The sequence below is a fragment of the Lissotriton helveticus genome, chromosome 7 (assembly GCF_964261635.1).
Source record: "Lissotriton helveticus chromosome 7, aLisHel1.1, whole genome shotgun sequence".
Taxonomy (NCBI): Eukaryota; Metazoa; Chordata; class Amphibia; order Caudata; family Salamandridae; genus Lissotriton; species Lissotriton helveticus.
In genome coordinates, this window is record NC_136068.1 from 596768498 (window position 1) to 596795097 (window position 26600).

The 26600-nt window shown below is 46.6% G+C and overlaps 1 protein-coding gene across 2 annotated transcripts in view; it reads left to right on the forward strand.

Annotated features, from left to right (window-relative positions):
• Positions 1–26600, forward strand: part of LOC144768810 (uncharacterized) — a 163034-nt gene that overhangs the window by 52282 nt on the left and 84152 nt on the right. For both annotated transcript variants that reach the window (XR_013598632.1, XM_078652770.1), the window contains exon 4: positions 22355–22557. Coding sequence is in view for 1 of the 2 variants with exons in the window: in XM_078652770.1 (XP_078508896.1) it covers positions 22355–22557 (203 nt within the window). In the remaining variant the exon portion in view is untranslated. The remainder of the gene's footprint in view (positions 1–22354; positions 22558–26600) is intronic.

Genomic DNA, 26600 nt, shown 5'->3' on the forward strand with positions numbered 1-26600 from the left:
ACAAGGCCCGTCGACCAAGTCCTGGGGAACCTGGACCCTACCCCAGACCGAACAGTACACTCACTGTTCCGAGATTGGGGAACACATCCGCCACCCGGGCGGCACTACAGTGCTGCGCACTGTACCACGCGAGACCCGGGACCCGCTCCCCGTAAACCACACACACTAGGTGTTCGGGTGAGTCCCAGAATACGCCCGCAATGAGCCACGCCTCGACCGCAGTAACACCCGGTCGGATGACCACAAACAAACGTCCACCCAACCTCCGTCAAGTCTGTCAGAGCACCACTCGCACTCTGAGTTCCCCGGAGCACACTAGCCCCAGGAGCACACAGGCTCCTCCAATCACTAGAGACACGCCGGTCTCGGAGACACACCAGTCTCTTGGAGCATCCCAGCTCCCTCAATCAACAGTCGGACCACTCACCTTACGCGGTACCGACCACTACCGTTCTCCACCGCCGGCTGCTGGGAACAACACGGTCAGCTCCAAAGTTCCGCCTTCCGGACCCCGGCGCAGGATCATGAACCGGGACCTCTCCCGACCAGCGGGGTGGGGCAGCGCTGCGAGAACCAAGCTCGGCATCAAATGGGTACCCGGACCCACCGTGCCGACCAGAGGGTCCCCGGACTTCTGCTACCCACTCACGGGTGAGAAAGATCCTTATTGCGGGGTTCCTGTTCGGGCGCCATCTGATAAGCGTGGCTCAAATCCACCCGAGTGACTTACCACACTCACCTATAATCACCAAGTGAGAAGTCAGCCGGACAGTGGAGAAGAATAAACAAAGTATTTTATTAGGCCACAAACTCCCATATGAGAGGGCCCTGTCCGACCTCACCCCTAAGAGTGCGCCGAGAGGACTGCCTCATCTCATCACAGCAATACATTATATAATGGTACAGCAAAGTAAAACACGCCCATGCTGGAAAAGTACTGGACCCCGGAGAGGGTGAACAATGGCCTCACACAAGAGGAATCTGCACCTGCAATAGCAACATTTGGTTATCTCTGCCCAAGGCCGCGGAGCCGGGCCTCAGCATCTCCAGCGCATGGGAACATTGCTGATTAGAAATTGCTATAGTTTCGGTCACAGTTAGCTAAGAAACGAAAACTGCTGCGTTCAGGGTTTTTCCATTCCTACGGGAGGGGGAATGAGCGAGTGCGACTCGCACGCAGAGAGAAGCAACCCAAAATGGTGGCACACAAGCTAAGCTAAGAAAACTAAATAACATCACACGCATAAATGAATAATGAAATGGAGAATATAAACGTAAATGCATAAATCAATACATCATTAGTTAGACACATTATGCTAACTCAAAAATGTAAATGTAAGTGGGCGGGGCATCAGAAAATGAAACCTATCACTAGAGGAGAGGTTAAGGCAGACCTAAAATAGACCTTAGGGGCCTCAGAATGTCACTGTATCGAAAGGGAAATCTATATTTGGAAGAGGTGCATGGCCCGCACCGTCGGAGGGCAAACTGCAGAAGGCAGACCCTGAGACAGAAAGGCTACTAGAGGACCCCAACTGAAATCCTTGTAATTGTCCCGGAAAATGTCCGCAAGACGTTCTATGGAAAGTATCCTCCACAATCGGGCATGCCACAGTGATGTCGCCGGGGTATCCGCCTTCTTCCACGCTGCTGCAATAGTAAGCTTGGCTGCCCCCAGACATGACCACATAATTGCCTTGTCGGTTTTAGTTTGCCAAGATAAGATGGGGTCTCTAACTCCAAGGAGAGCAAAGTCAATGAATGCCGGAACTGGATAACCCAGTATGTCTTTTATATGAGATAAAATCTCGTCCCAAAATGGCCGAATCTTAGGGAAATCCCACCATATATGCCTGAAGTCCCCCTTAGTGAGTGTTTGATTGGTTCAGATGCTCCGTCCATCACCACCCCCTTTTGTACCGCTTTGAAGTCCCCCTGAAGCCCATAGCCCCCCAGCAAAGATCCGAGGTGTCTGGGAAGATGCGTCAGAGCTTAGTGGGGTATAGGCAGGCCCGGACTGACCATAGCGGGCACCGGGCAATCCCCCGGTGCGCCGCACGGGTGGGGGCCGGTTTTGGGTCCCTGGGCGCCGTTTTTGTTACAGGGCCGTTTTTGCAGCATAGCTGCAAAATCGGCCCTGTAACAAAATCGTCCGAAAAACGGTCCCGGCAAAGTGCTCGGCTGCCCCCCCCCCCCAAGTGGGGGGGGGGGGGGGCGGCCGAGCACTTTGCCAGGGCCAGTTGTGGTTCCCAGTCCAGCCCTGGGTATAGGTACCAATCATGTAACAGTTTATAGTGAGCTTCTCGCAGAGCCATGGACTTGTTGTGCTTGGCGATGTCCCTCCAAATATGTGTCCATTCCCCTTCCGAAATGTCCCTACCTAGACCTTGCTCCCAAAAGGTCATGTCACGTGCCCGTGGAGAGTGTTCAGTGTGGAGCAGCATGTCATAGAGAGCCGAGATTGCGCCTTTCATGGAGCCAGCCCTATGAACCACAAATGTCTTCATTTCTGTAAGATCCGTAGTAGCTGCCTGTCTAATGTGAGGTGTCATGACCCAGTGTTTGAGCTGAAGATAGTGGTAGTGTTCACCCTGCGGGATCGCAAATTCCTTCTTACACTCATCAAACATCAAGACCTCCCCACCCCGAAACAAATCAGAAATTTTGAGGCAATCCCCCTCCCTAGAAACGGTCAAAGGGCCCCTCATGTAGCGCGGAGAGGAATACTGGATTAAAATGGATGGGCCTGTAAGGGTAAGGGAATGAAGTCCAACCCTCCCTGTGTGTAACCTTATCCCAAATGGTCAAAGTCGTGCGGGTGGTGGTGCTAAGGTATGCACTGGGAGGACGGTCTCTCCTGGGCTTCCAAAGTACGTCCCATATATATCGCCCCAAAACGGCACGGTCCATATGGAGCCAGTGCTTATCTGATTCCCTTGCCGACCACTCAGCCGTTACCCGTAACTGAGCAGCTTGATAATATAAACTAAAGTCAGGCAGGGCCAAACCACCCTTATCCCGAGGGCGTCTGAGCACATGATAGGACAGGCGCGCCCTTCCCCCTTCCCAGATGAATTTAGTGATCATAGTGCGGAGGCTCGGCAACAAAGAACTCTCCAACTCGATAGGGAGCGCTTGGAGTAAATATAAAAATGTAGGTAAGACCGTCATTTTGGTTGCATTAATTCGCCCCAGCCACGAAATGTAGAGAGGGGACCAACGTTTAAGGTCCTGCTGGAGTTAAGTCAGCAGTGGAGGGTAATTAGTTTTGTACAGCGCACCCAGCTTAGCCCTGAGATGCACTCCCAAATAGAGTAAAGAGTGTTTAGACCATTGAAAAGGCGTCAGGTGTTTCAAGCAAAGCACCTCGACGGGAGGAAGGGTAAGATTAAGTATGAAGGATTTGGTGAAATTTATCTTAAACCCCGCCACCTGCTCAAAGCTGCGTAGTTCTCCTTGTACCGCCTGCAACAAGTTCACCGGATCAGCAAGCGAAAGTAGGATGTCATCAGCAAAAAACGAAGCCTTCTGCTCAAAACTGCTAAAGGGAATGCCCCAGATCTCATCGGTGGATCTAAACCTGACCGCCAAGGGTTCGATACAAGAGGGACGAGAGGGGGCACCCCTGTCGGGTGCCTTTTCTCAAAGCAAAGGGGGAGGAGGAGCAACCGTTAACCATCACGCGAGAGGTGGGATGCTGATAGTTAGCCATCACCATTTTAAGAAAAGTTTCTCCAAACTTCCGCATAGTTAAAAAGAGGAAAGCCCAGTCCACCCGATCGAAGGCTTTGTCTGCATCGAGACCCACTAAAACAGCAGGAATCCTAAACCTAGAAACTTTCTCAATCAGATGGACAGTGCGCCTGATGTTGTCTTGTGTTTGCCTACCTTTTATAAAGCCGGATTGGTTCGAATGGATCAATTCCGGCATCAGATTCTCCAAATGCGCTGCTAAGATTGCGGAGTAAAGTTTAGCATCCAAATTAAGAAGCGCAATGGGTCTATAGGAGCCGCAGAGCTGTGGATCCTTACCAGGTTTGGGGATTACCGAGATCACTGCCTCCGCCATAGAACCAGATACCTGCGCATCGGAGGCGATGGCCTGAAATAAATCCGTAAGATGAGGAAGGAGCTCTGCCGAAAAACACCTATAAAAATGAGCCGTCAGGCCCTGGGGCTTTATGCAGTTTGAGTCTAGAAATAGCCTCCCGAACCTCCTCCTGCGTTATGGGGGAATCCAACGATGCGGCCGACGCCCTGGATAACTGCGGAAGGGTAAGGGTATCTAAAAATTGTTGTTGCCGTGCCGTGACTGGAGAAGTGCCCTGATAGAGCTGACCATAGGATTCCCCAAATATGTTTGCTTTAGCGGAGTCGGAATGTGTGAGGTGCCCCTGATGATCTAAAATCCCCCCAATGAAGTCCCTTTCCCTTTGTACCCTAAGCTAGCGTGCCAAATGCGAGCCCACCTTATTGCCCTGTACGAAGGAAGACTGGCGGATCTTTAGCAGAGTGAATTCCGCCCGATTGGAACATATGGAACGTAGTTTACCCCTAAGAGCGGTGAGTTGTCTCTGGATAACTCGAGTTGGAGTGGCATTGGTGCCTGTTCCGCAATCTCCAGTTCCTTCTCAAGAGCCTCCCTCTCCCTCGTCCTCTGTTTGTTTAGTGCCGAATTAAGTTGAATACATTTCCCTCGAATCACGGCCTTGAAGGCGTCCCATGTGTTCTGTGGGGATGTGTCCCGCGGGTCATTATGCACAAAAAAGTCATTAATGGCCACCCTTATGTCCTCTCTGGCCACTGGGTCTCGGGTGAGAGCCAACGGGAAATACCATCGCGGAGAGGACCCGCTCCAGAGAAGGCCAAGGGAGATCAAACTATGGTCTGAGACAGCTATTGGGAGGATCTGGGCCACCTGCAGTGCCCCTAAAAGGGATTGGCTAAGAAAAATGTAGTCAATTCTAGAGTACGTCCTATGTACATGGGAGAAATGTGTATAGTCTTTGGCATTTGGGTATAAGGAACGCCATGCATCTAGTAACCCCAGGTCAGTGATTTTCTGTCGAACCCTGTTAGAAAAGTTGCTCGTGGTTGCCCTACTAGTACTAGAGCTTTCCAGTCCCCTGCCACGTAAGATTAAAGTTCCCCATGAGCATGATGGGACCTTCAGCAAATCCCCCTATTTGATCTAGAGCGTGCGAAAGGAAGACAGATTGCCCCGAGACAATGGTGCAGAGCGTGCCCCTTAGTCGTCCCTTAAGTAACAGCAGTCTCCCCTCCCTATCAGATTTGACAGCCTCTAGTTGGAAGTGTGTCGTGACATGGAAGAGCAAAGCCACCCCATTGTGTTTCGTAGCGGCAGAGGAGGTATAAATCAACGGATAGCTCCTGTGATGCAGCCTAGTGACCTCAGCCCTCTTGAGATGGGTCTCTTGCAACGCTACTACCTCAAATTTGCGGTCATTCAAATATTTCCAGATTTTCTGGCGCTTCTGTGGGGAGTTCAATCCCTTAACATTCCAGGAGGCTAGGTTAACCATTAAAAAAGGATACCCCCGCCCCACTCCCCTGTCTGTCCCACTGACCACAACCCCACAGAACAAGTCGCTGTACACTGACCATATGTCCAACTCCACCAACATGGCCCCCTGTCCACCCCCCTCACCACTAGTAGGATAGAAGCCTGTGCCGCAAGAGGAAAAAAAAACAAAGAACAAACCCTAACACTCACCACTGGGAACCCTCCCCTCCCCCAAAACCCCCCTCCCCAAACAACACCCAAAACCCAAAGCCATACGACCTGTAGGTCCACGGCCCAAACAGCCTCCAAACACAAAAGGAGGAATAATGGGTAGCACGTGCAAGACCCGCTCCCCCCGATCGCAATGCCATATAAGCTAGGGAACATCATAAGGTCGAAGAAACACTCAAAATAAAAACCCCAGTGTCCATGGTAATCAAGTCAGGGGACCACCGACGCCCCAGTGGCCCCTCCTGCCATTGAGCCCAACAGCGGCATCGCCATTATCAAGTACAACCTGGAGAGCCCCAAGGTCATATGTTGAGCAAGTGGGTGGATATAAAGACCCAAAGAGGATGAGAAGAGTCAGCGATTCCCCGAGACCACGCGCCAAGAATTAGGACACCTCCTGAGTGGCGCAGCCTCCGTTGACGACGTCGTAGAGGGAGAATCCCCAGGCTTGGGCAATCCCAGGGATAAAACCCTCAGAGGCCATGATGAGTGAGATCGACTTCCTCTTTGACCTCCGAGGCTCCTTCCGCCATACCGTCCGTGCAGGGGACCACTGACACCAGTCTCTACTTGGAGAGTCCAATGATTACAGGACAAGCACTCGTGAAGAGATGAACTCCCCTATAGGACAATGAAGCATCAACGATTTCTCGTGACTGTGTGCCAAGAGTTGGGACTACCCTTGGATGGTGCTGCCTCTGCTGATGTCCCTGAGTTCGGAGACTCTTACGGAAGGGGTAGACCCAGAATACGTAGACCCTCTGAAAGTTCGGAAATGTGGTGAGTTTTGTTGCCATGTTCAAAGATGAGAACAAAGGGAAAGGACCATCGATAGCGAATTTTATCTTCCTGCAATTTGGCGGTAATTGGTCGCAGCCTTTGTCGGTGGGCCACGGTCGCGGAGGCCAGGTCCTGGAAGAGAGAACAGCTATGGCCCTGAAAGGACACCTCCTTCTTTTTCCTGGCGGCAAAGAGGAGGGCTTCCTTCACTCCGAAGGAATGGAGCTTGGCCAAGACATCTCGAGGGCGTTTGTGGCTCCCCGTCTGCAGCATACCCACACAATGAACTCTGTCCAGTTTGATTTTGAGTTGTTGAGGTGCAAGAAGTTCGGCAAAGAGACCAGTGACAAAGGCCTCCAAATCAGGCTCTCCGCCCCTTCCTCCAGATTCAGAATCCGAATATTCTCCCTCCGGGTTCTGTTCTCCAAGTCTTGCAGAAGCTGGGCCTGGAGGGCCTGTTGTTTATCCTGCATTTTGGCCTGAGCCGCCGCCAGGTCTTGCGTTTGCCCCTCCACTTCCAGGAGCTGTGTTCCCACTGCGTCTACATCCTGCCGGAGAGTGGTGAGTTTTTCGGTAAGATCGGCCTTCAATTGGTCTACAGAGGATCTAAGGTCCTGTTTAAACTCTTGGCATAACTCAACCTTGAAGTCGCAGAGGGTAGCTACCAAGTCATCTCGCGTAAGCGCCATCTCTGGCAGGTGAGTGACGTCCCCTAGGTAGGGTGTCTTCTCAGAGGCCTTAAAATACCGGGAGACTTTGTTGGAGCTTTTCTTGGGAGGCATAGGTTCCCCTCCTCAAAAAAATACACATGTCACAGTGATTTCCACAGCCTAGCAGGGGTCCCAGTATTGGGGGTCCCGTCTCAAGGAGTGCTCTTCAAGGCCAGGGAAAGCAGACCCCCAGCGGCTGCTCCGACCTAGACCCACTGGACGAGAAGTGCTATAAGGTCATCTACGTGGTAGGGAAGTCCTGCTGGAACCACCTCTGAAGCCATATACCAGACCGCCTCCCTGCCAACGCGAAGGTCGATACCCCTGACAATGCCAGCCTCGCCCCCCTCACCGCCGCCCCCATCGGATCCAAAACCACCGCCATCTTAGGGTCAAGCAGGCACTGCTGGAGCCCGCTCCGCACCAAAAATAGACTTCATGGTACGCTGAATGTAAGGGGAGGCGAGGGGGCCCAACCGCTCTGCCTCACGAATCCTCTCAACTCTCTCTGCACCGGCCCCCCAGCGCAGCAAACATCACCCGTCGTCCAGGCAGCTCCCGAAAAGCAGCGGACACTGAGGGGAGGAAAATCACCGTCCCTAGACACCAGGTAAGCCCAGCATACGATCGGTGGGGTCCGGAGCTGAGCAAGTTTACGACTGCTCCGCCATCTTACTTGGCCACGCCCCCTAACTTTTACAATTTTACCAACATTCCACCAATTACCTCCTTCAACCTGTACAGCATTCCTTCCCACCCTGGTGACAAGAAAGGGTGGACCAAACTTGCTCTCACCCTTCTTCACATGTAAGGGAGATTTCACACGTACAAGGTCTTCCACAACAACAGGCACAGTTTTTACGGCCTTCCTGTTATCAAACCAAGACCTTTGTTTGTGTTGGGAGATAGAAACATTCTCTCTTACCACTTTCATAAGACTGTCAACATCAGGAACAGACCTAATCCATTTCTTCATCCATGCAGGCTTAAAACTAGTGTTTGCCTTCCTTCCTCTTAATAATTGAAATGGAGAAATTTTGGTTGTGGAGTGAGGGGTGGTTCTGTAGAACCAAAGCATACTATTTATGGAGTTGGAGATATCACAATTAGAAGGCTTGGCCCACCTGATATAGTCCCCTACGACCCTGTTCATCCGCTCTACAAGTCTCTTGGACTGGCGATGGTAAAGAGAACTCTTCACATGTTTGACATTGCATGACTGTAAAAAGGATTCAAAAACAGCACTGGTAAATTGTCACCATTATCTGTCACCAATGTTTCAGAAAACCCCTCCCTCATAAAAACATCCTTGAGGAAGGAAATAACATTGGTAGAAGAGACTTCTTTCACAAGTCTTAACTTAGGCTATTTTGATGCGTAATCAATCAGCACTATAATAAAACAACATCCTCCAGGTAAAATCTCTAGAGGACCCATGACCCCACCTTAGACCAAGGTACAGAAGGGCATTCAATAGGGAGAAGTGGTGGAGTGGCTACCTTCAACCCTTTGTCAGCTGACTGGCAGATAGAACACATGTCAACTATGTCATTAACTTCACTGTCCATGGAGGGCCACCAAAAACAGTCACAAGCTCGTTGCTTAGTGAGAGTTGACCCCAAATGGCCCTCATGACCCTTAGCGATAATACCGCTTCTAAGACTCTGTGGGGGAATACGTCTGTTAGCTCGTAGCAAAACACCACCCTCCAGAGAAATGTCTGATTCAACTTTCCAGAAAGGTTGCAAATATTAAAGGAGAACACGTTCTCTGGGCCACCCGATCCGACAAACTCACTCACTTGTTGCAGAACTTCATCACTGGTAAGAGCCTTCACCCAACTCTCTTCGGTGCCCAGACATTGCTCAGGTAAGTCAACTGAAGCAATAAAACAATCATCAGAATGTTCCTCCCCACAATCTGTGACGTCAGACTCCCTTCCACCATCACCCATGGGCAACCGGGCAAAAAATCCGCCCTGACATTTCTAACCCCAGAGACATGGCCAACATCACACTGGTACTGCATAAGGTGAGACACCATGCAGAGAATTCTAGGAGAACAGCATTTACTGGTGCCAGCACCTAGTATATTGATGAGGGGTTTATGGTCCGTCCTCAACAAAAAATGTCTTCCCCAGACGTAGGGACTGAACTTTTTAATGGCCCATAGACAAGACAAAAGTTCCTTCTCTATAACCGAGTACTGAAGTTCCCCATTCCTCAGGACTCTAGAGGCAAAAGCGATTGTATTCTCCCCACTGTGGGCATCTTGGGTCAACACACCCTCCAGTCCTACCTGACTTGCATCAACCGTAATGCAGGAGGGTAACTCTGGATCATAAAGTTTAAGGGCACCACTGTTGGAGAGATAATCTTTAACACAACTCAGAGCAGATGCACATTGATCTGACCAAGGAAAAACAACACCTTTCCTAAGAAGAGAACTAATTGGTCGCACCAGGGAGGCATAGTTGGGAATGAACTCTCAATAATATTCCAGAAGGCTAAGTAAAGGCTTGACTCCAGTCTTGTCCAAAGGAGCAGGGGCATGAGTAATGACATCTAACAGTCCTTGTCTGGGTCTAATTCCTTCTCCGGAAATAAGGTGACCCAAGTACTCAATCTCATCACAGAGGAATTTGCACTTTTCTGACTGGACTACCCAACCACGATCCTTAAAAATCTCCAGAACCCTTTTCAACAGAGAGTTATGTGATGGAATATCTTTAGTGTGAATGAGCACGTCATCATGAAACACAGGAACTTTGTTGATCCCACCTAACAGGTTTTGCATGACCCGTTGAAAAACGGAAGCCGCAGAGGCAAGCCCGAACGGCATCCGTTTATATTGAAAAGTACCTACGGCTGATACAAATGTAGTGAGTGGGCGTGACTCTGGGTCCAGCTCTATTTGATGATATGCGCTGGCCAGATCAAGTTTTGAGAAGTAGCGTGACCTCCTGACACTTGAAAACAAATCACAAATTTTAGGTAGTGGATGAGAGTCGAGCCAGATTTCCTTATTGAGCGACCTCAAGTCCACGCAACTTACCACATTTCTTGCGTGCAACAACCAAGAGCGAAAGCCGAAGGGAGGACTGTTGGCTCGATAATCCCTTGATCGCACAGGGACTTGAGTTCAGTCTTGAGATCGTCTCTCACACTGAAAGGTACACCCCTTAACTTATGTTTAATTGGAAGGGCTCCATCTTTAACAACAATTCTATGTCTGAAACCATGTATAGTTCCAAGTCCCCCACATAAAACTGATGGAAAGCGTTGTTTCCACTTGCCGAAATCTTGATGTTCTGAGACTACAAGGACTTGTTCAGATGAGCCGGGTATGAGGATCATTCCAAATAATCCTTGATGGTAGCAACCCAGGATGCTCAATCCTTTGATAGCAACGCAATTCTTCCCACTAATTTTTCTATCTTTGAAAATTAACTCGTCCTCAAAGTACCCCAGAAGATCAATTTTCCGACCTTCATATGAGACGGGAGAGTGATCAGGGGGTTAAAGCAATCTGTATCCCCACGTCTCAAAGCACAACTTTTGCGTTAACATAGGGATTCTGGCACCTGAGTCAACCAACAAGTTTAGTGGTTTACCTTCTATACAAATCTCGACAATAGGGTCAATGCATTCAGCTGGATCACTAACATTTGAGACATGATTGTTAGATTCAGTAACTACTGAAGTAATCTCAGAATCAGATTCTTGATCTGATTCCAATACACATGCAACAGACCTTTGCAAAATGCCCTATTTTCTTACAATAGCTACATACTACATTGGCACCAGGACACTTCGCTCTCTTTTGGTGAGGAGTATTTCCACACCGATAACACATTTGTTTCATACTGTGGAAGTCTGATACACTTCTCCCTGGGACAGAGTTTCTGGGTGTCGAATTTCTAGTTGAAGATTGCCGAGAGTCGCTTTGTTCGCTCTTAGAGCTACTAGTGACAACATTGACTGGATCAACAAGTTTATCCTCTAGTTTCTTCAAGGAAAATCCCATCCTTGTCGCCACAAAATTGTAGTGACAAACCCTGTAGACGCCGGGAGGGTTCAGCTGAAGTTTATTAGAAAACAGCAACACAGCAGACAGGAGAGTCGGTGGTACACATCCAGCTCCGGCCGCTACCCGGATCATTTCAAAACACAGAGAAACCAGTAACAGAGCATCCAGGCAACCATCAACATTCTACATGACAAAGCCAGGAATGGAACATATGACACGCTAATACAGTTAAAGCTACAATGCTAAATGAAATAGGATAGAAAGTAACACAAAGACACAGGAGTGCTGTGTGCCACTGGGCACTTTGCTAGTGGAAGAATTGAGAACAGGATAGCCGGTGTATGAAAGTTACAACCTGTCTTAAATAAGCTGAACAGCATCAGCCGCTGACTATGTGCTGAGCCCCTTCCCAACTGCAGATGTGGTCCATGCCGCACAGACTTGCAATGGCTCGTTTCCTTCCTGTATTCACTTTACCATTCGCTCTGTCTCTTTGCTAGCCAGCTCAGTGCTCAAGGGTCTTGAATTTCGCTTCCACTGCTCCTCTTGCTCTCCCTTTCCCAATCTCTTGCTCTTCACCACTCATTGTTTCTGCTCTCCATTCTTTCTATAGATTTCCTTCCATTCCACCAATGCTCTTTCCTACTCACAGTCTCTCTCTCTTCTTTCCTTTTCTCCTCCAGTCATGATGCTGAGTGCGGCTGTAGAAAACTGGCCTTTTTAATATATGTGTAATGGCTGTGTCTCATGTTGGCTCAAATCATTCTAAACGGAGCAGGAGCGCTTAAAATTCAACTTAAGAAAAGCCATTTGCGAGCCAGAAGATGCATTGAAACTTACACTGCATCCTCCATCCTGAAATTTGTTTGATAGCTAGGGACGACTGCCCACTGCTACACCCGACAGCTTTGTCACTATGCATGGCCACGCTCCACCATGCCCTTCTCAGAGCTGTTGTCTGAGATATAGTCCCTGGACTGTAAGTGACATTGTAAGTCTGTGTGCTAAGAGTGGTACATTACGATGGTGAGCAGCGCCTGCCCTGCACAGTCAGTCTGTACTCAACAGCTCTGGGGCCTGGAATATAGCGCCTAGTTTAGTTGGCTGTTGAGGATGCGGGGTGGGAGGACCAGGAAAGCAGAGATTGGTGGGACCAGTTTAGTGAAGGGTACAACTGATACATCACTAATGCAAGAGACAAGTGGCTTCAGCAGCAGCCTCAAGATACAGTCCAACTGACTTTCAAAGCTAGGCCAATGAATGAGACAGGATCAGCACTAGAACGAATGCGGTTTGTGTGACAATTTCGGGTGCTTGCAAGGATTTGAGGAAAATTCTGAAATGCGGTAGCTGAACCCGAGATAGATGTGTGGCGCTTGGCAGGGCTTTACTTAGGTGAGCCCGAAAGGGACATTAATGGAAAATGTTCTCACACCTCACTCGTGGTAGTTGTTCCTCACTTTTTACTGTCTCACTATCCTGTGTGGGCGTAGGATACTTCTGAGATAAACCACCACTGACAGAAGGCTAAAATATAGTTACTGAGATGGAATGGAGAACAAATAACATTTTCTATAGCTATTGCGTCAAAGAATTTTCAATTCTGTTAAGGACACAGAGACGAGGATTATGCTTCACTTACTTTACTGCAAAAACACAGCAGCCAATCAGGTTACAGTAAACATTACGGTGAACCAAAAAAACCTTATTTCCCCTGAACTTCCTTAAGACATAATCATGCAATCCACCAATCATGACCTGGGAAGGCTTATAAGACCTGACGTCCTCATTGTCCTTCCTCTTTCTTTGCCAGAGTTATATCCAGAACAGAACTATAACATTTGCAACAAACAATAATCCGGAAAATCCTGTTAACCACCATCACTGACCATCACTCAACTTCGTGGAGCATCCAACTGTTTGTCTCCTGGGACAGGAGCCGAATACTCCTGATGGAACTGGAAAAGTCAACCAAAACTGTGCCTGGACTTCCGACAATCAGCCTTACTTGCCATCCGAGCCTACGGAAAAAAGACAATATGTAATATCACCTAAACATTACCTTATATCAACAAGGATGGACATTATTTTATGAATAACATAGCAAATGAATGTATCAATCTCATTTAATCAATCATGAAGAAATAGAATACAATACAAGTAGGTGGGATAATCCTCACCTCCGTGTCCTTAATAGAACTGAATATTCTTTAACGCGATAGCTATGAAAAATGTTATTCTATGTCAGGACCGGAGGCTTCAAATTAAGCATGTCCAAAAGTGGCCCACAACTACAGAGGCAACATCAACATTGACTTATAATAGCAAATCTAAAACGTAGAGTCCAAAGACAAATCGGCAGCTGCTATAATGTCTTTTAAGCATGAACCCAATAAGAAAAACTTGGAAGCCATGGCGTCTCTCACTGAATGTGCACCAAAAAGGGAAGTGTCCATACCGGCCTCTGACAACAACCATTTAACCCATCAGGCCAAAGTGTCTGGTTTCACTGGTCAAAAAGGTTTCTGCAAAGAAATAAGCAATTTCCCGCCAGTGGTTTGGTGCAACTCCCTGGTGCAGTCCTCATACGCCTTTAAACAGTGCAGTACGCAGAGCTTGTGACTGTCCGAGGAAGCCGGGTAACTCACGCAACGTGAATGTGTCTGAGTACGAATTGAAATCCGAAAAACCACCTCAGAAGGTGAAAAAAAACTGAACCTGTTAAGTCCAGGGCACCCACATTCAAGACACGTCTGCGTGAAATGAGGCACAACTGTACCTTAAGTTTTTCCGACAACTGCTCCCTGGAAAGATCCTCATTAGCTGGCCAAGACCTCAGGAATTTAAGGACCACATCCAAATCCCACAGGACCGAAAATATTTCGGTTTGGGAGACTGAAACAAGCGGATGCCCCACAACAACTTACAAACCAACGGGTGTTCCCTCACTGGTTTACCAGACAAAAGAGGATGGCCGGTAGAAATGGGCAAGCGAAAATTATTGACTGATCAATAAGCCAGTTCGTGATCTGCTAATGGACAGGAAATCAATGATCAGATGCAAATCTGTGCACATGGGATTCACACCCTGTTCATTGCTCCAACAAACCCATTGCTTCCACGCTGAAGCATATATTTTGTGAGTGCTGGGAGCTCAGGATTGCTTGAGATAGAAGGAAGCTTACTTCGAAAGACGCAGCATTTACTAGCATCTCCCGAAACCCTCCAGGCCGTCAACATCAGACAGCCTGATGGAATCAATGAATGAGGGCAACACTGAGGGGTTGCTGAGAAGGTCCAGGAAGGTTGAAATCAGAATCTGAGCCAAAAAAGACATTTCCAAACACAAAGGGAACTAGGGCTGAGCCTTACAAAAAGGATGTCAATAGAACTAGTTCTGTCAATTGTCGTCCCATCTGAGAAATGAGTGCCAGAAATCAGAAAAAAAGGGTTTTTCAGTCCAATGCTGTAGTACATTAATTCTTTATTATCTGCTTATTCCAATGTCCAAGGTTGTCCAACAGAACAAGATGTATACAATCCATGTTCAAAACCAAATATTCAATGTTTCAAAGTTCATAAGATGATAATCAAATTGACACAGCCTATGCGTTTCGTCCTAATCGGACATCATCAGGGCTGCGAAATAGTAAACGAAAGATAAAATTACAATCAGTATCCATATTAATAGTGACAATATACTCAAATCATATATCTGATACAATTTCAGTCTAATTCACAACTGTTGTATAGTACCATAATCATCCTGCCTATACTCCATTCTATGAATAAAATTAAAACTAAAATTCTAACATAACAGTAGAAATATCAGATCCACCTTCAATCAATGACTGCATCCTTACAGAGCCCACAACTAATGAATCCAATTTCCAGCTTATCAAAAACAATTTCTGTAAAAAAAATGTAAAGAATTAAATATATATTTTCTCTACCCATCAGTGTCATAACTTTTATCTGGGAGAAAAACTCTACTGTCAATCGCTTCCACCAGGTCATAAACCACCCTCAATTCATTATCACTGATCTCAATGTCCCCACTCATTTATCGCAATAGCCACAGGTTTAAAAATATAAGTGAAAGAAGGACAATTAAACTACCTATTCATTCCAGAAAAGCTCCACCCATATCATAAAAAACAAGGCTCACAATTAAACTAACCAAATTCGATTCTCAAAGATCTTGCTGCACAAGATAACAGTATTTCCTTCAAATTTCAACTGAATCAATGATCTCCAGAAAAAAATATGTAAACCAACATCTCATTTCCTAAGCCTCCATATACACGAACAACTATCTATAATACAACCTATATCCTATATCCCCAAGAAGCTATGACCTATATCTCACCTTATTTGTATTCAAAAGTGTAAGTCACGTCATCCTGCTCCAGCGACACGCCCGATCCTGATAAATCTGCAGAAATTGGATTCATTATTGTGAGCATTTGGAGCCATATAATCACCATTGGGAACCAACTTGAGCTATTCAATGGTGAGCATTCAGGGTAAAGGGGATAGAGTTTTGAAAAACATGCTCGCAGATCTTGAATGCATGGTAACAATGTGGGCTTACACCTGTCTGATTTTTTCAGGTGGGAGTGACTAAACTTCGCTTATATACATGATTAATTTGCATACTGATTTGGATCATATGATAATGAAGGTATGGTTTTATTAAACTATTAGTATTTTGTGTGGAACGTAGTTCTGGGCTCTGTAAGGATGCAGTCATTGATTCAAGGTGGATCTGATATTTCTACTGTTATGTTAGAATTGTATTTTTAATTTTATTCATAGAATGGAATATAGGCAGGATGATTATGGTATGATCAATCTTACCCTTCTGAGTCTGAGAAATTCCACAACCAGTGTCTTCAATTTTATGAAGCACCAAGGAGCCGATGAGAATCCAAAAAGAAAGCCGGCAAATTCGTACCGGTGAAGGCCCTAGTGGAACTGGAGAATGCGCCTGTGTGGCAGAGAAATAGGAATCATCAGATAAGTGTCTTTCAGGTCAATCCTGACTAACTAATTGTTTTCTTGAAGTGACGATAGATCACCCAAGCATTGAACTGTTTGAGATTGAGAACTAATCTGCAACCACGCCTTTCTTCTGCACCAGAAAGGTCATTCTCACAACATCCTGGGATGAGAATGAGTCAATACAAACCCTTCTTTGTGCGAAAGTTCGAGGATCTGTGCATAGATAAAGCGCAATTCTTGTTGGGAATAAAATAGTGGAAGGGGATGCTCCTGCTGTCTTGGTGTTCTGTAGAACTCCAGTCTAAACTCCTGCATCATCTCCAATACTCACAGGTCAGTAGTAAATTGGTGCCAATTGGAGAGAAAATGACCTACCCTGCCCCCCGGATGACCTTCGAAAGAGAAATAATGGGTTCCTGAGTTTGAGGAGTTTGCATTCCTAGGTGCTCCACCTCAATTGGCTCTGTGGAAGCATCCGCGACCCTGGCGGTCTGGAGAAATAGAAGTTGCCTTGATTTGGGCATTATTGCAACCCCCTCTGCCTCTGGGATGGGAACCTCTGTATGACGCCTGACCAAATCCCCGGCTGACACTCATTCGCTATAGCGTCTAGCCCTGGTGAAATGGCTATTTTGGAAGACTTTTTAAATTGATGACTATGCCTTGTCGAGCATTGAAATAGTGGCCACAAATGGACCCAAATCCTTCACGAAATGATCTCCGAACACCTGTCCTTTAGCCAATGGGCCCATCTCCGATGTCACCAGCTCTGCCAATTTGGCATCAATGTGCATTAGGATGGAACGACGTCTCTCTGATAAGAACATGCAGTTGGCATTGCCCAACAAGCACATTACTTGCTGAGTCCATCTCATAAGGACATTTGCACCCATAGAAGAACCTGTCTCCTTAGCCTGAACTGCCATCTCCAGGATCCTGGCTTGTGGGCCTGATAAATCCAGGACCTTGTCTTGAAACATGTGCCAGGCACAGTCGATGCCTTTTTTGGGGATTCTTGGAATACATTTCCATGAAGACCGCCATTGTCTGGGCGATCTCAACCTTCCCAGGATGGGAGGGACGAGCGCACTCCGTACGTAATTTCGTTCTTGAGCTCCTTCTCGCAACCTCTGATCAGCCTGGATTGGACATAATCCTCCACTCTGAAGACGGACAACACTCCTTTGACCTCGGGTGTACAACCTCCTTTAGATCGCAATCCAGGAGTTTGTCCTGGTGGCCTTGTGGCTCAATGAAGTGAGTTTTGCTCTTCCATTTCTGCTTTTGTGGGGGGAAACTCCTACTGTGAGAGGTCTGAATTGGAAGATAGAAACAATGCGTCATCTTGAACAGCATCAGAAGGTACCGAATTCCTAGAGGGAACATGAGGGTCCAAGACATCATAGCCATGCTCAAGGAGTGCGTCCTGTGCAACCTTGTCTAGGGCCTTCTTGTGTGGCCAAGATGGGTCAGCCATGCTAGGAGCAGATGAGTTGGGCGGGTTACTGGCACCCAGGAGATCCGTACCCATTTCTCGAAGTGCATAGCACTTTAGAGGACGTCTGAAAGGTCGCAAAGCACCAGCCAAAGCTTTAGAGTTGTCTTCTCTCTTCCACCCTCTGCTCTACCAGTTGGTAACCATTTGGATCATCATACTCATCAAAGCCCTTATACTCTCCTTGGGGAAAAAACCTGTCCTGACAGGAATATACAGGCACCAACCCTGAAGTCACACAAGCAAAAACAGGTGGTAAGAAGAAAGGGGGCAACCCCAAACAGGCTTTAGTGTGACAGTGTAGTACAAGCCAGGAGTACCTGTAGCAACTTTAAACCGGCCTTTTACAAATTAAGGGAGCAGCCAGTGGCTCCTGAAGCCCAGCTCTAAAGGTTTATTTTAACCCCAGGAGATGGATGAGGAGAATGGGATCAAGTGCCCGCTCTGGGTGTACCGTTTCCGACCAGTCGAGCTGTTTGAAATAGCCGTAGGTGCCTCATCATGCATGCGTGATCGAGCACCTGCAATAGAAAAGGGACCGCACGCGCTTAGGACGAAGCGCAGGTGCCTCCTTTTCGCTCCTCGCTCCCGCTCCACGTCAGATTTAGGGTGACCAACTGGCATGGGTGCAAATTCAGGACGGCGAGTGTAAAAATTCAGGACAAAGGGTAAAAATTCAGGACAAAAATTCAGGACAAAAGGTCAAAATTCAGGACAAAAATTCAGGACAAAAGGTCAAAATTCAGGACAAAACTTCGGGACAAAAGGTAAGTTTTACAGACGCGTCAGAGGAGGTCGCGCAATAGTATATAAGTAAGTAAATAGACAACCACTTAAGTACAAGTCGAAATAAGTTTATATTAGGTTGACAATCGTTCACTTCACGGTTTTTCAGTATGGCCGCTGCTTGCTACCTTAGACGATTCAAAACTGCCATCTCGCTCCAGCAGGTACATTAGTCACCAGGCAATGGTGAACTACACCTGAATATAAGTGAGACCGCTTTTATTGTTGATTGAAAACTACTGGATATACAAGGAACTTGGCAGTGCCAGCCCCAAGTAACAAAACCGCTCACGCCCCTTTAGCCTCCCAAGGAAACACCTGATGCCCGGTTGGCCAGTCCGGCCTTGCTATCACCCTCCAATGGTGCCCCTCATCTTCACATAGACCATCTCTCATGTGTATTTAATTTCTTTTATAGTGCTACTCATCCCAAGTATGTAGGGCAGAGTGTCAGAGTGTGTTACACCACAATCACATTATGTAGAGACAATGACTCTATAAACATGAAAGTCAATGTATAGGCAATGTTCCTTAGGATAATGGGTGCTACAAGGTATAATCATTCTTTTATATATCATTCAGTCTTTCACCATTCATTCTGTCCTTCCATCTATGTGTCCATCTATATCCAAACATATTCAACCATTTGCAAACCTATCCACCATGTATCCTTCCATCCATCATTTCACTCATTCATCCCTCCATCCACCCTTTCATTCATCCATCCACCCACCCTTTCACCCCATCCATCTGTACAGTCATCCATCCACTCTTCTACCCATCCATGTAATCACTCATCTATCCAGCCATTTACCCTTTCACCCATCCAGCTATCCTTTCATTTACTCATTCATCCACCCAGTCACTTATTCTTCCACCCATTCACCCTTTTGGTCATTCATACTCCCTTTCTCTCTCCATCCCCCTTTCACTTATCCATCCATCAATCCATCCTCCCACCCACCCACCTATCTACTCATCCATTCATGAATCCATCCTTTGACCCTATTACTCATCCACCCGTTCTCTCATCCATCCACCCTTTCACTTCTTCACTCATCTATCCATCCTTTTGTCCATCAACACCCTTTCACACACTCATCAATCCTTACATCCACCCTTTAACTTATCCATCCATCCACCCTTTCACTTATCAATTCATCAATTCATCCATCCTTGCACTCGTCCCTTCACCCATTCACTCACCCATTATCTACCCTTTCACTCATCTATTCATCCATCCATACACCTATACACCCTTTTACCCATCCATCTACCCTTCCACCCATACATCCATCGTTTTACCTTTTCTTTCATCCATACTTCCACTCACTCACTCACCCATCCATCCTTTCTTTCATTATCTATCCATTCACCCTTTCATTCATCCATTCATCCTTTCACTAATCCATCCAGCCATTCACACATTCCTGTACTTATTTACTCACCCACCTTTTCACATGAGCTGAGCCTTTGTCTGCAGAGTTGCAGACAGAAGAGGCCCATCAAGAACTTCACCCCTGCTGTAGTTCCTAAAGCAAGGGGTGGGGTGGGATGGGTTCACTATGCCCCTGCACATAGGCCTTCTGAAAACTAGAAGTCATGAGTCATGCATGATGGACAGTGCCAGGATGTGAGGTGACTGTGACATGATGTTGTTTCCAGGGCTTTAAATGCGTAAAAAAACTGGGGGTCTCTTCAAAGGGGTGTTCATGGCAATTAAGGGTGTGGTTTCAAACACCCAGGCTAAAAATCTGTGCTTAGCATAGTCTTTTGCGTGATTGGTATTATGGGGAGACAGCCATTACAACGCGGGCTTTACACCGCGCTACCATTACGATGCAGCCATCACAACGCAAGTCGTTACAACGACTTGCGCTGGATGGCGCTATATACTAAGGAATCGTATGGTTTACTATTCCAACACTTTCCCTACTGTTACGTAGGCTGGAGTTGGAATAGTAAATCATACTATTCCTAAATCCAGCGCCTCCAGCGCAAGTCGTTGTAACGACTTGCGTTGTGATGGCTGCGTCGTAATGGTAGCGCGGTGTAAAGCCCGCGTTGTAATGACATACATCCGGTATTATGTTGTTTCTGTCATTGCACCCAGATACATAATACAGCAAGTATCATTACACCAACAACAAGCCAGGACTATTGGCTTTGTCAATGGTTGTTATTTGCTTAAAATAAAAAAATCAGTAACCATGGTTTTGTAGAATATAATATTAAAAATACTTCAGTTCTAAAATGATGAGATACTGAAAGAACATAACCTGTTCTTTTTTACTTGTTATACAGGCTTCTTTAACTGTTTTCTAACATTGCAGCATGGGCGTTTTACCTTTTATCTAACAGAATGCCCTGCTGTACACTGAGGCAGGAGGAGGTCACCGCATGCTACAACAGCCCAGACTGCCCCATTGACATTCTGTATGTGGCAATCATCAGCCCCAGACAGATTGACAATGGGCGGGTCTGGCTGCTCTTGTGCTCCAGGAGAAGCGCGAGGCGCCAGCATCAAGGGGTTAAGGCTTCTCACAGGGGAGCAGTGCTGCTCCCTGTAATGGCCAAAATTACGGTCAAAAGGCGTCCGTAAAAGGGATCCTCCCGTACAACAGACGTGAGGTCCCAATTACGGACGGTCCATGAAATGTACGGACGGTTGGTCACCCTAGCCAGATAGGATTGTGAGACCACACCCTCTTTCAAAAGCAGTGCTAATACTCCTAGAAAATACATAACATTGAAATAAATCTGCACGAAAAACGTTTGCGCCAACACGTATGAGCACGGTTTGGAGTTTCCGTTCGCGCTCACACGCTGCGGCACCAATGGCAATAACACACTAATAAAATGTAGCGGCAAGTCTGCATAGCAAGTGCGTATCTCAGTATAAATGCCTATAAAGCACAACGTGTGGCATAGTAGAAAACACCTATGTCATAGCTGCTGGAACAGCAAAGAAAGAGGAAGGACAATGAGGACAACAGATCTTATAGGCCTTCCCAAGCCCTGATTGGTCGATGGCGTTATGATGCCATAGGGCAATTCATGGGAAATTCCGGTATTTATGTGTCCAAAAACGTATTATCAGGGTATGTCTGTAGTTCTAAATTACTGATGCCCATGGTGTCAGTAACTGTTAGTTACTCTGGGCGGAGAGGCAACAAATATCGTGCAGAATTCCACCCAACTCTGAATCCCACTATTAGTGGGAAAATCTGGTTACAGATCACACAACAGAAATCTGGTGATCGGATGGAGGAAGAATTATCCAACAAGAGCTAGTAGAGTTCCTTACGTTTTCAGTTCCTTCCTAAGAGTGTGTATGTACTACCTGACAATGAGCACGAGTCTTTGCAAGACTCCTTAGCAGGGGGTTCCAATGACACCCACCACATGTCTCCAAACAAGGATTTACACTCAGGGAAATCGTGCAATGCTTAGTATCTACCTTCATACCTAAGAGAGTCTTAAAAGAGAGGGATGCTTTGTATCTGGTCCAATGCCTGGCAGGTATGAGCAGCACACCACTTGGAAGGAGGCAGGCATCATTTCAGAGAGCCACACAGCCACATATGTAAGTTGTGGAGCATTGGGACCTAGTTTGGTGTATCAGCATATTTAATACCAATCTCCATGTTTTAATACAAATCCTGATTGGAGGACCCCTCTTCTGACTTTTTTTTTTTTTTTTCGTGCTGATGTTGGGTTGGGTCCACCATGTTGTAATCCAGATGTAGGTTGCAGTGCCTGGTTTTCACAGTATTTTTTTCTGCTAACTTACAGTTACTGGTGTCAGGAACCTATATCGAGGTGGACGAAGCAGATGGAATAATTCTGAGCCCACTTGCCAGAGAGGTACTGTACAGCCTTGAGGAGTTGCGTGCTCTTCTTCGAGAGCAGAGTTTGACAGATCCCAGTACCTACACAGAGTCAATCCATAAAGCGCTGATCCAGTTTGATGCCCTGTCTGCAGAGTTTGAACTCAGGTACGTGCAACTGAAAGCATTGTTATTTACCTCAAACACAGAGTAGACCCCTATTGAGACAAGCAGAGCCCACCCAAAGTTCACTATGCATGGTAGACAGAATTGCAAAGTCATGCTACGTGCTTTAAATGCCATTTTAAAATTATCACATTTAAATTATCATATTTACTAACCACCATTGGTAAATAACAAATGTAATACATTTAAGTGCTACACAGTGACTGTATATCTTTGGGCTGTTTTGCAGCATATACCTGAGTTTGCCAGGTCAGGTCAGAATAGGGAATAACATGCAGTTTCAGTTTTAATGACCGCTAAAACCATACGAGATTCCCATTTACTACCTGTTCCCCCAGAACTTACTCCAGGCGAGTGCTTGAACGATTTACACAGGTAAAATCCCCAGAACCATCTATAATTTGCTCCATCTGAAATTAAGCACAAACATAGCTTTCTCCTGACTCTAGATTTCGGAATTAAACCGTTACTATCTGCCCAGCATGTTTGTGTAATTTCACTCATACTATGCTGTTTCTTTCTCTGATGTCTCTTGGAGAAATTCCTGCTTTTAGTGGGTGAATTTGGTTGAGTTACCACCAATGGCTTCACCCATGTCATTGGGTGGTTTTCCTATCCTGCTTCGATTCTGTGTTCTTGCGTGGGATTACTATCCTGGTTTATATTGGTGTCAATAGCAGCTTTCCTTTCTGGTTTTTCAGTGGCGTTATTGGATGGATTTCCTCCCCTGGTGTCTTTGTGATGGATTCTGATTGGATCATTGTATATGTTATGCACCTTCTTATCATGAAACAGTTTCTTACCGTGTTGTTGGGTGGCTTTATTGTCTTGGAGTCGTTCGATGGTTTTCTTGACTAAGGGGCCAATTCACAAAGGGCGGAGGCCCTTTGTAAATTGGGCCCTTAGTGTCTTTGGTCGGTGTTCTTGTTTTGGTATCGTTTTGAAAGTTATTGCAATTGTACCTGCTGACAGGTTTATTGTCTTGGTGTGATGGGTTTGGTTTTTTGCCTTTGCATAATTGAGCAGGGTTTGCTCTGCTATATGCCAATGGATGGGGTATTGTCATTGATTTCATGGTCTATGGTTTTTGACTTGGTATTATTCATCATCATAAAATCTTTATTCGGTTGACAAAAACAATTACAAAATAGCAAAAAGCACATCACATAAAATCAAACTTGTGAAATACATACATGTAAGTCACAATTTCTTTTTTTTAAATTAATTGCAAGCAAAATTAAACAAGCATTTACAATGCAATGGTTTTGCCTTTGTTAAAGTTAGAGCTATTGGCATTGCTCTTGACATTATTTTTATTTATGTTTTTTTAAACATAAATAAATGGCATTGTCATTTACAATGCCAATAGCTTAATCTCTCGCAAATGTGAGACCTATTGTACCCTATGGACGAGCTCAGCAGACAGCAATTACTACCACACACACACACCCAGAGCCACACACACACACCCAGAGCCACACATACACACACCCAGAGCCAGCCACACACACCCACCCAGAGCCACACCCACCCACCCAGAGCCACACACACACACACACACACCCAGAGCCACACCCACACACACCCAGAGCCACACACACACACACCCAGAGCCATACACACCCACCCAGAGCCACACATACACACACCCAGAGCCAGCCACACACACCCACCCAGAGCCACACACACCCACCCAGAGCCACACACACACACACACACACACACACACACACACACACCCAGAGCCACACCCACACACCCAGAGCCACACACACCCACCCAGAGCCACACACACCCACCCAGAGCCACACACACCCACCCAGAGCCACACACACTCACCCAGAGGCACACACACCCACCCAGAGCCACACACCTGTCTGGCTACGGCCAAAGGAGATATGCAATCTGACACATCAATCAGTTCTATGACCCCACAATTTATCAACTACTCAAGTTCCTTGGAAACGTCCTCCCTCACCATAAATGAATACTCTGTACTTTGTGAACTATGAGCTTTGCATCAGTTACCAAGATAATCTTGTGCTTGAATCCTTTAAAATGTCCTAGCTTACAACGTACACAGCCAATAACACATCATAGCGTTATCATATAGACAATGTTCGTCTTTCCAAAGAAAATTACTTAGTTTATATATAGGTGAATTGCTCAAAAAGTAAAACAGAGATGGGTACTGGAAACATGAAGTTTGAAGAATTTTCTGGGTCAGAGAATCAACTCCAAGCAGTTTTAAAGCTCCTCAGTATTAGGAGCCGTTAGTTAACATTGCGCTCTGTGGCCAATGTTATCCCATGGGGGGCGGCTTGGCTGTGCTTGGGTTTCTTGGATAGATTGAGTGCATAATACTTCCAAGAGATTTTAAGATGAAGACCAACAATCGACAATAATGGTATTATTAGGTTCAGTATGCACAAGTCGCATTTCAGCTTCAGGTCTTAGAATTCATCCAAACACACCTGCCGAACAATACCAAAAGTGATGCCCAAGGCTTCACCACCCAGTGGCAAAAGTGGTAAGTAGTATCAGCTTATTAGGAGTGTCCAACACCGGATAGCCACTGTTCCTCCAGCTGGAGAGGTTGGCACCAGGGAGTTAGAAATCACCTGTGATTGCAGAGTATGCCTGTGGGTGAGATCACCCACATGTCAGAGGCACCAACACCAGTACTGCAAAGTCAAGTAGACGTCACACTAGTGAACAGCACCAGGAAATCCTATCTGCGACTGAAACAACAATAGCTCATGAACAATAAGAGGTAGATAAATCAATTCTAAGGTTCCTGCACCCCACATACGCACTGGAGAAAACTCAGTTTGGCCCATAATCTGTACGGGGGAAAAAGGCACAAAGAAGTTACTCCCAGCAACGCAAGTGACGATTGCTGAATGGAAAAAAAAAAGCGGAAACGGGAATACATTGGGATAATCGCGTGACGCAGGAGACTCAACCATGGGCTGGAACGCGATTAAAAGAATTTGAAAAGCCGCAAGGTTTCAAGTACTGGGACATGCTGGGGATATCAAAGGTAGGAGATATACTGGAGGGGGGGGGCTTGTTTTGTTCAACTTTCCTCAGAAAGAGTTTAAACTAACCTTTATACAGTACTATAACTACCTGCAAATCACTCACGATTGGAAGGCAGAGCAGATTGAGACAAAAGCAATACCTGAATATGGACCGGGAAGGCTTCTTATGGGGGGAAACTGGAGAAAAGGCGATCACCTGGTAAGACTTTGATCAACAACCAACCAGACACATTAGTAAGCCACAGGGCTAAATGGGAGGGAGAACTAGAGACCTCTGATGATTTGGATTGGGATGCGGCCCTACTGCACCCCAGGGAAGTGGTGATAAAATCATGCCTCCACTCGATACAATTCAAAATGCTGCATAGGGCGTATTACGATAGGGCCCGGTTACATGGTTTTGGTAAGGCGGCAACACCTCAATACCTTCGATGGCACACTGAAAGGGGAACGAACTTCCACACACTATGGCACTGTCAGGTAATAGCCGCTTACTGGGTCACCATCATCAGGGAACTCAGCAACATACTAGGCACACCGATACCAATGGACCCCAAATACCTACTGCTAGGAATACCTACAGAGATAGATCTCCTCAGGGCCAAACCACTTTTTGCAAATATGAAATATTGGCGGGGAGACAGGATTTGGCAAAACACCTGGGGGCACCAACTCCCCCCACATTGCATGAATTGAGAAGGAGGATGGACCTCTATATAGCAGCCAAGAAAGTGACATACAGGCCGTGGGGAAGCCCGAGGGAATTTGACAAGTTATGGGGCCCATGGATGACATACTAAGGATTTCAAATGTAGGCGTGTTAGGGGTGGGGGGGCACAGTCCCACTGTGATAACGCCAAGCAGTTCAGATGACACCCATTAGCGAAACAGACACCAGCCTCACAAATTGTGCCCGACGTTCCCACACTGCTCGTGTCCTCACGAATAATGTGGCTCTGCGCCCGGCATGCTTGGGGGCTG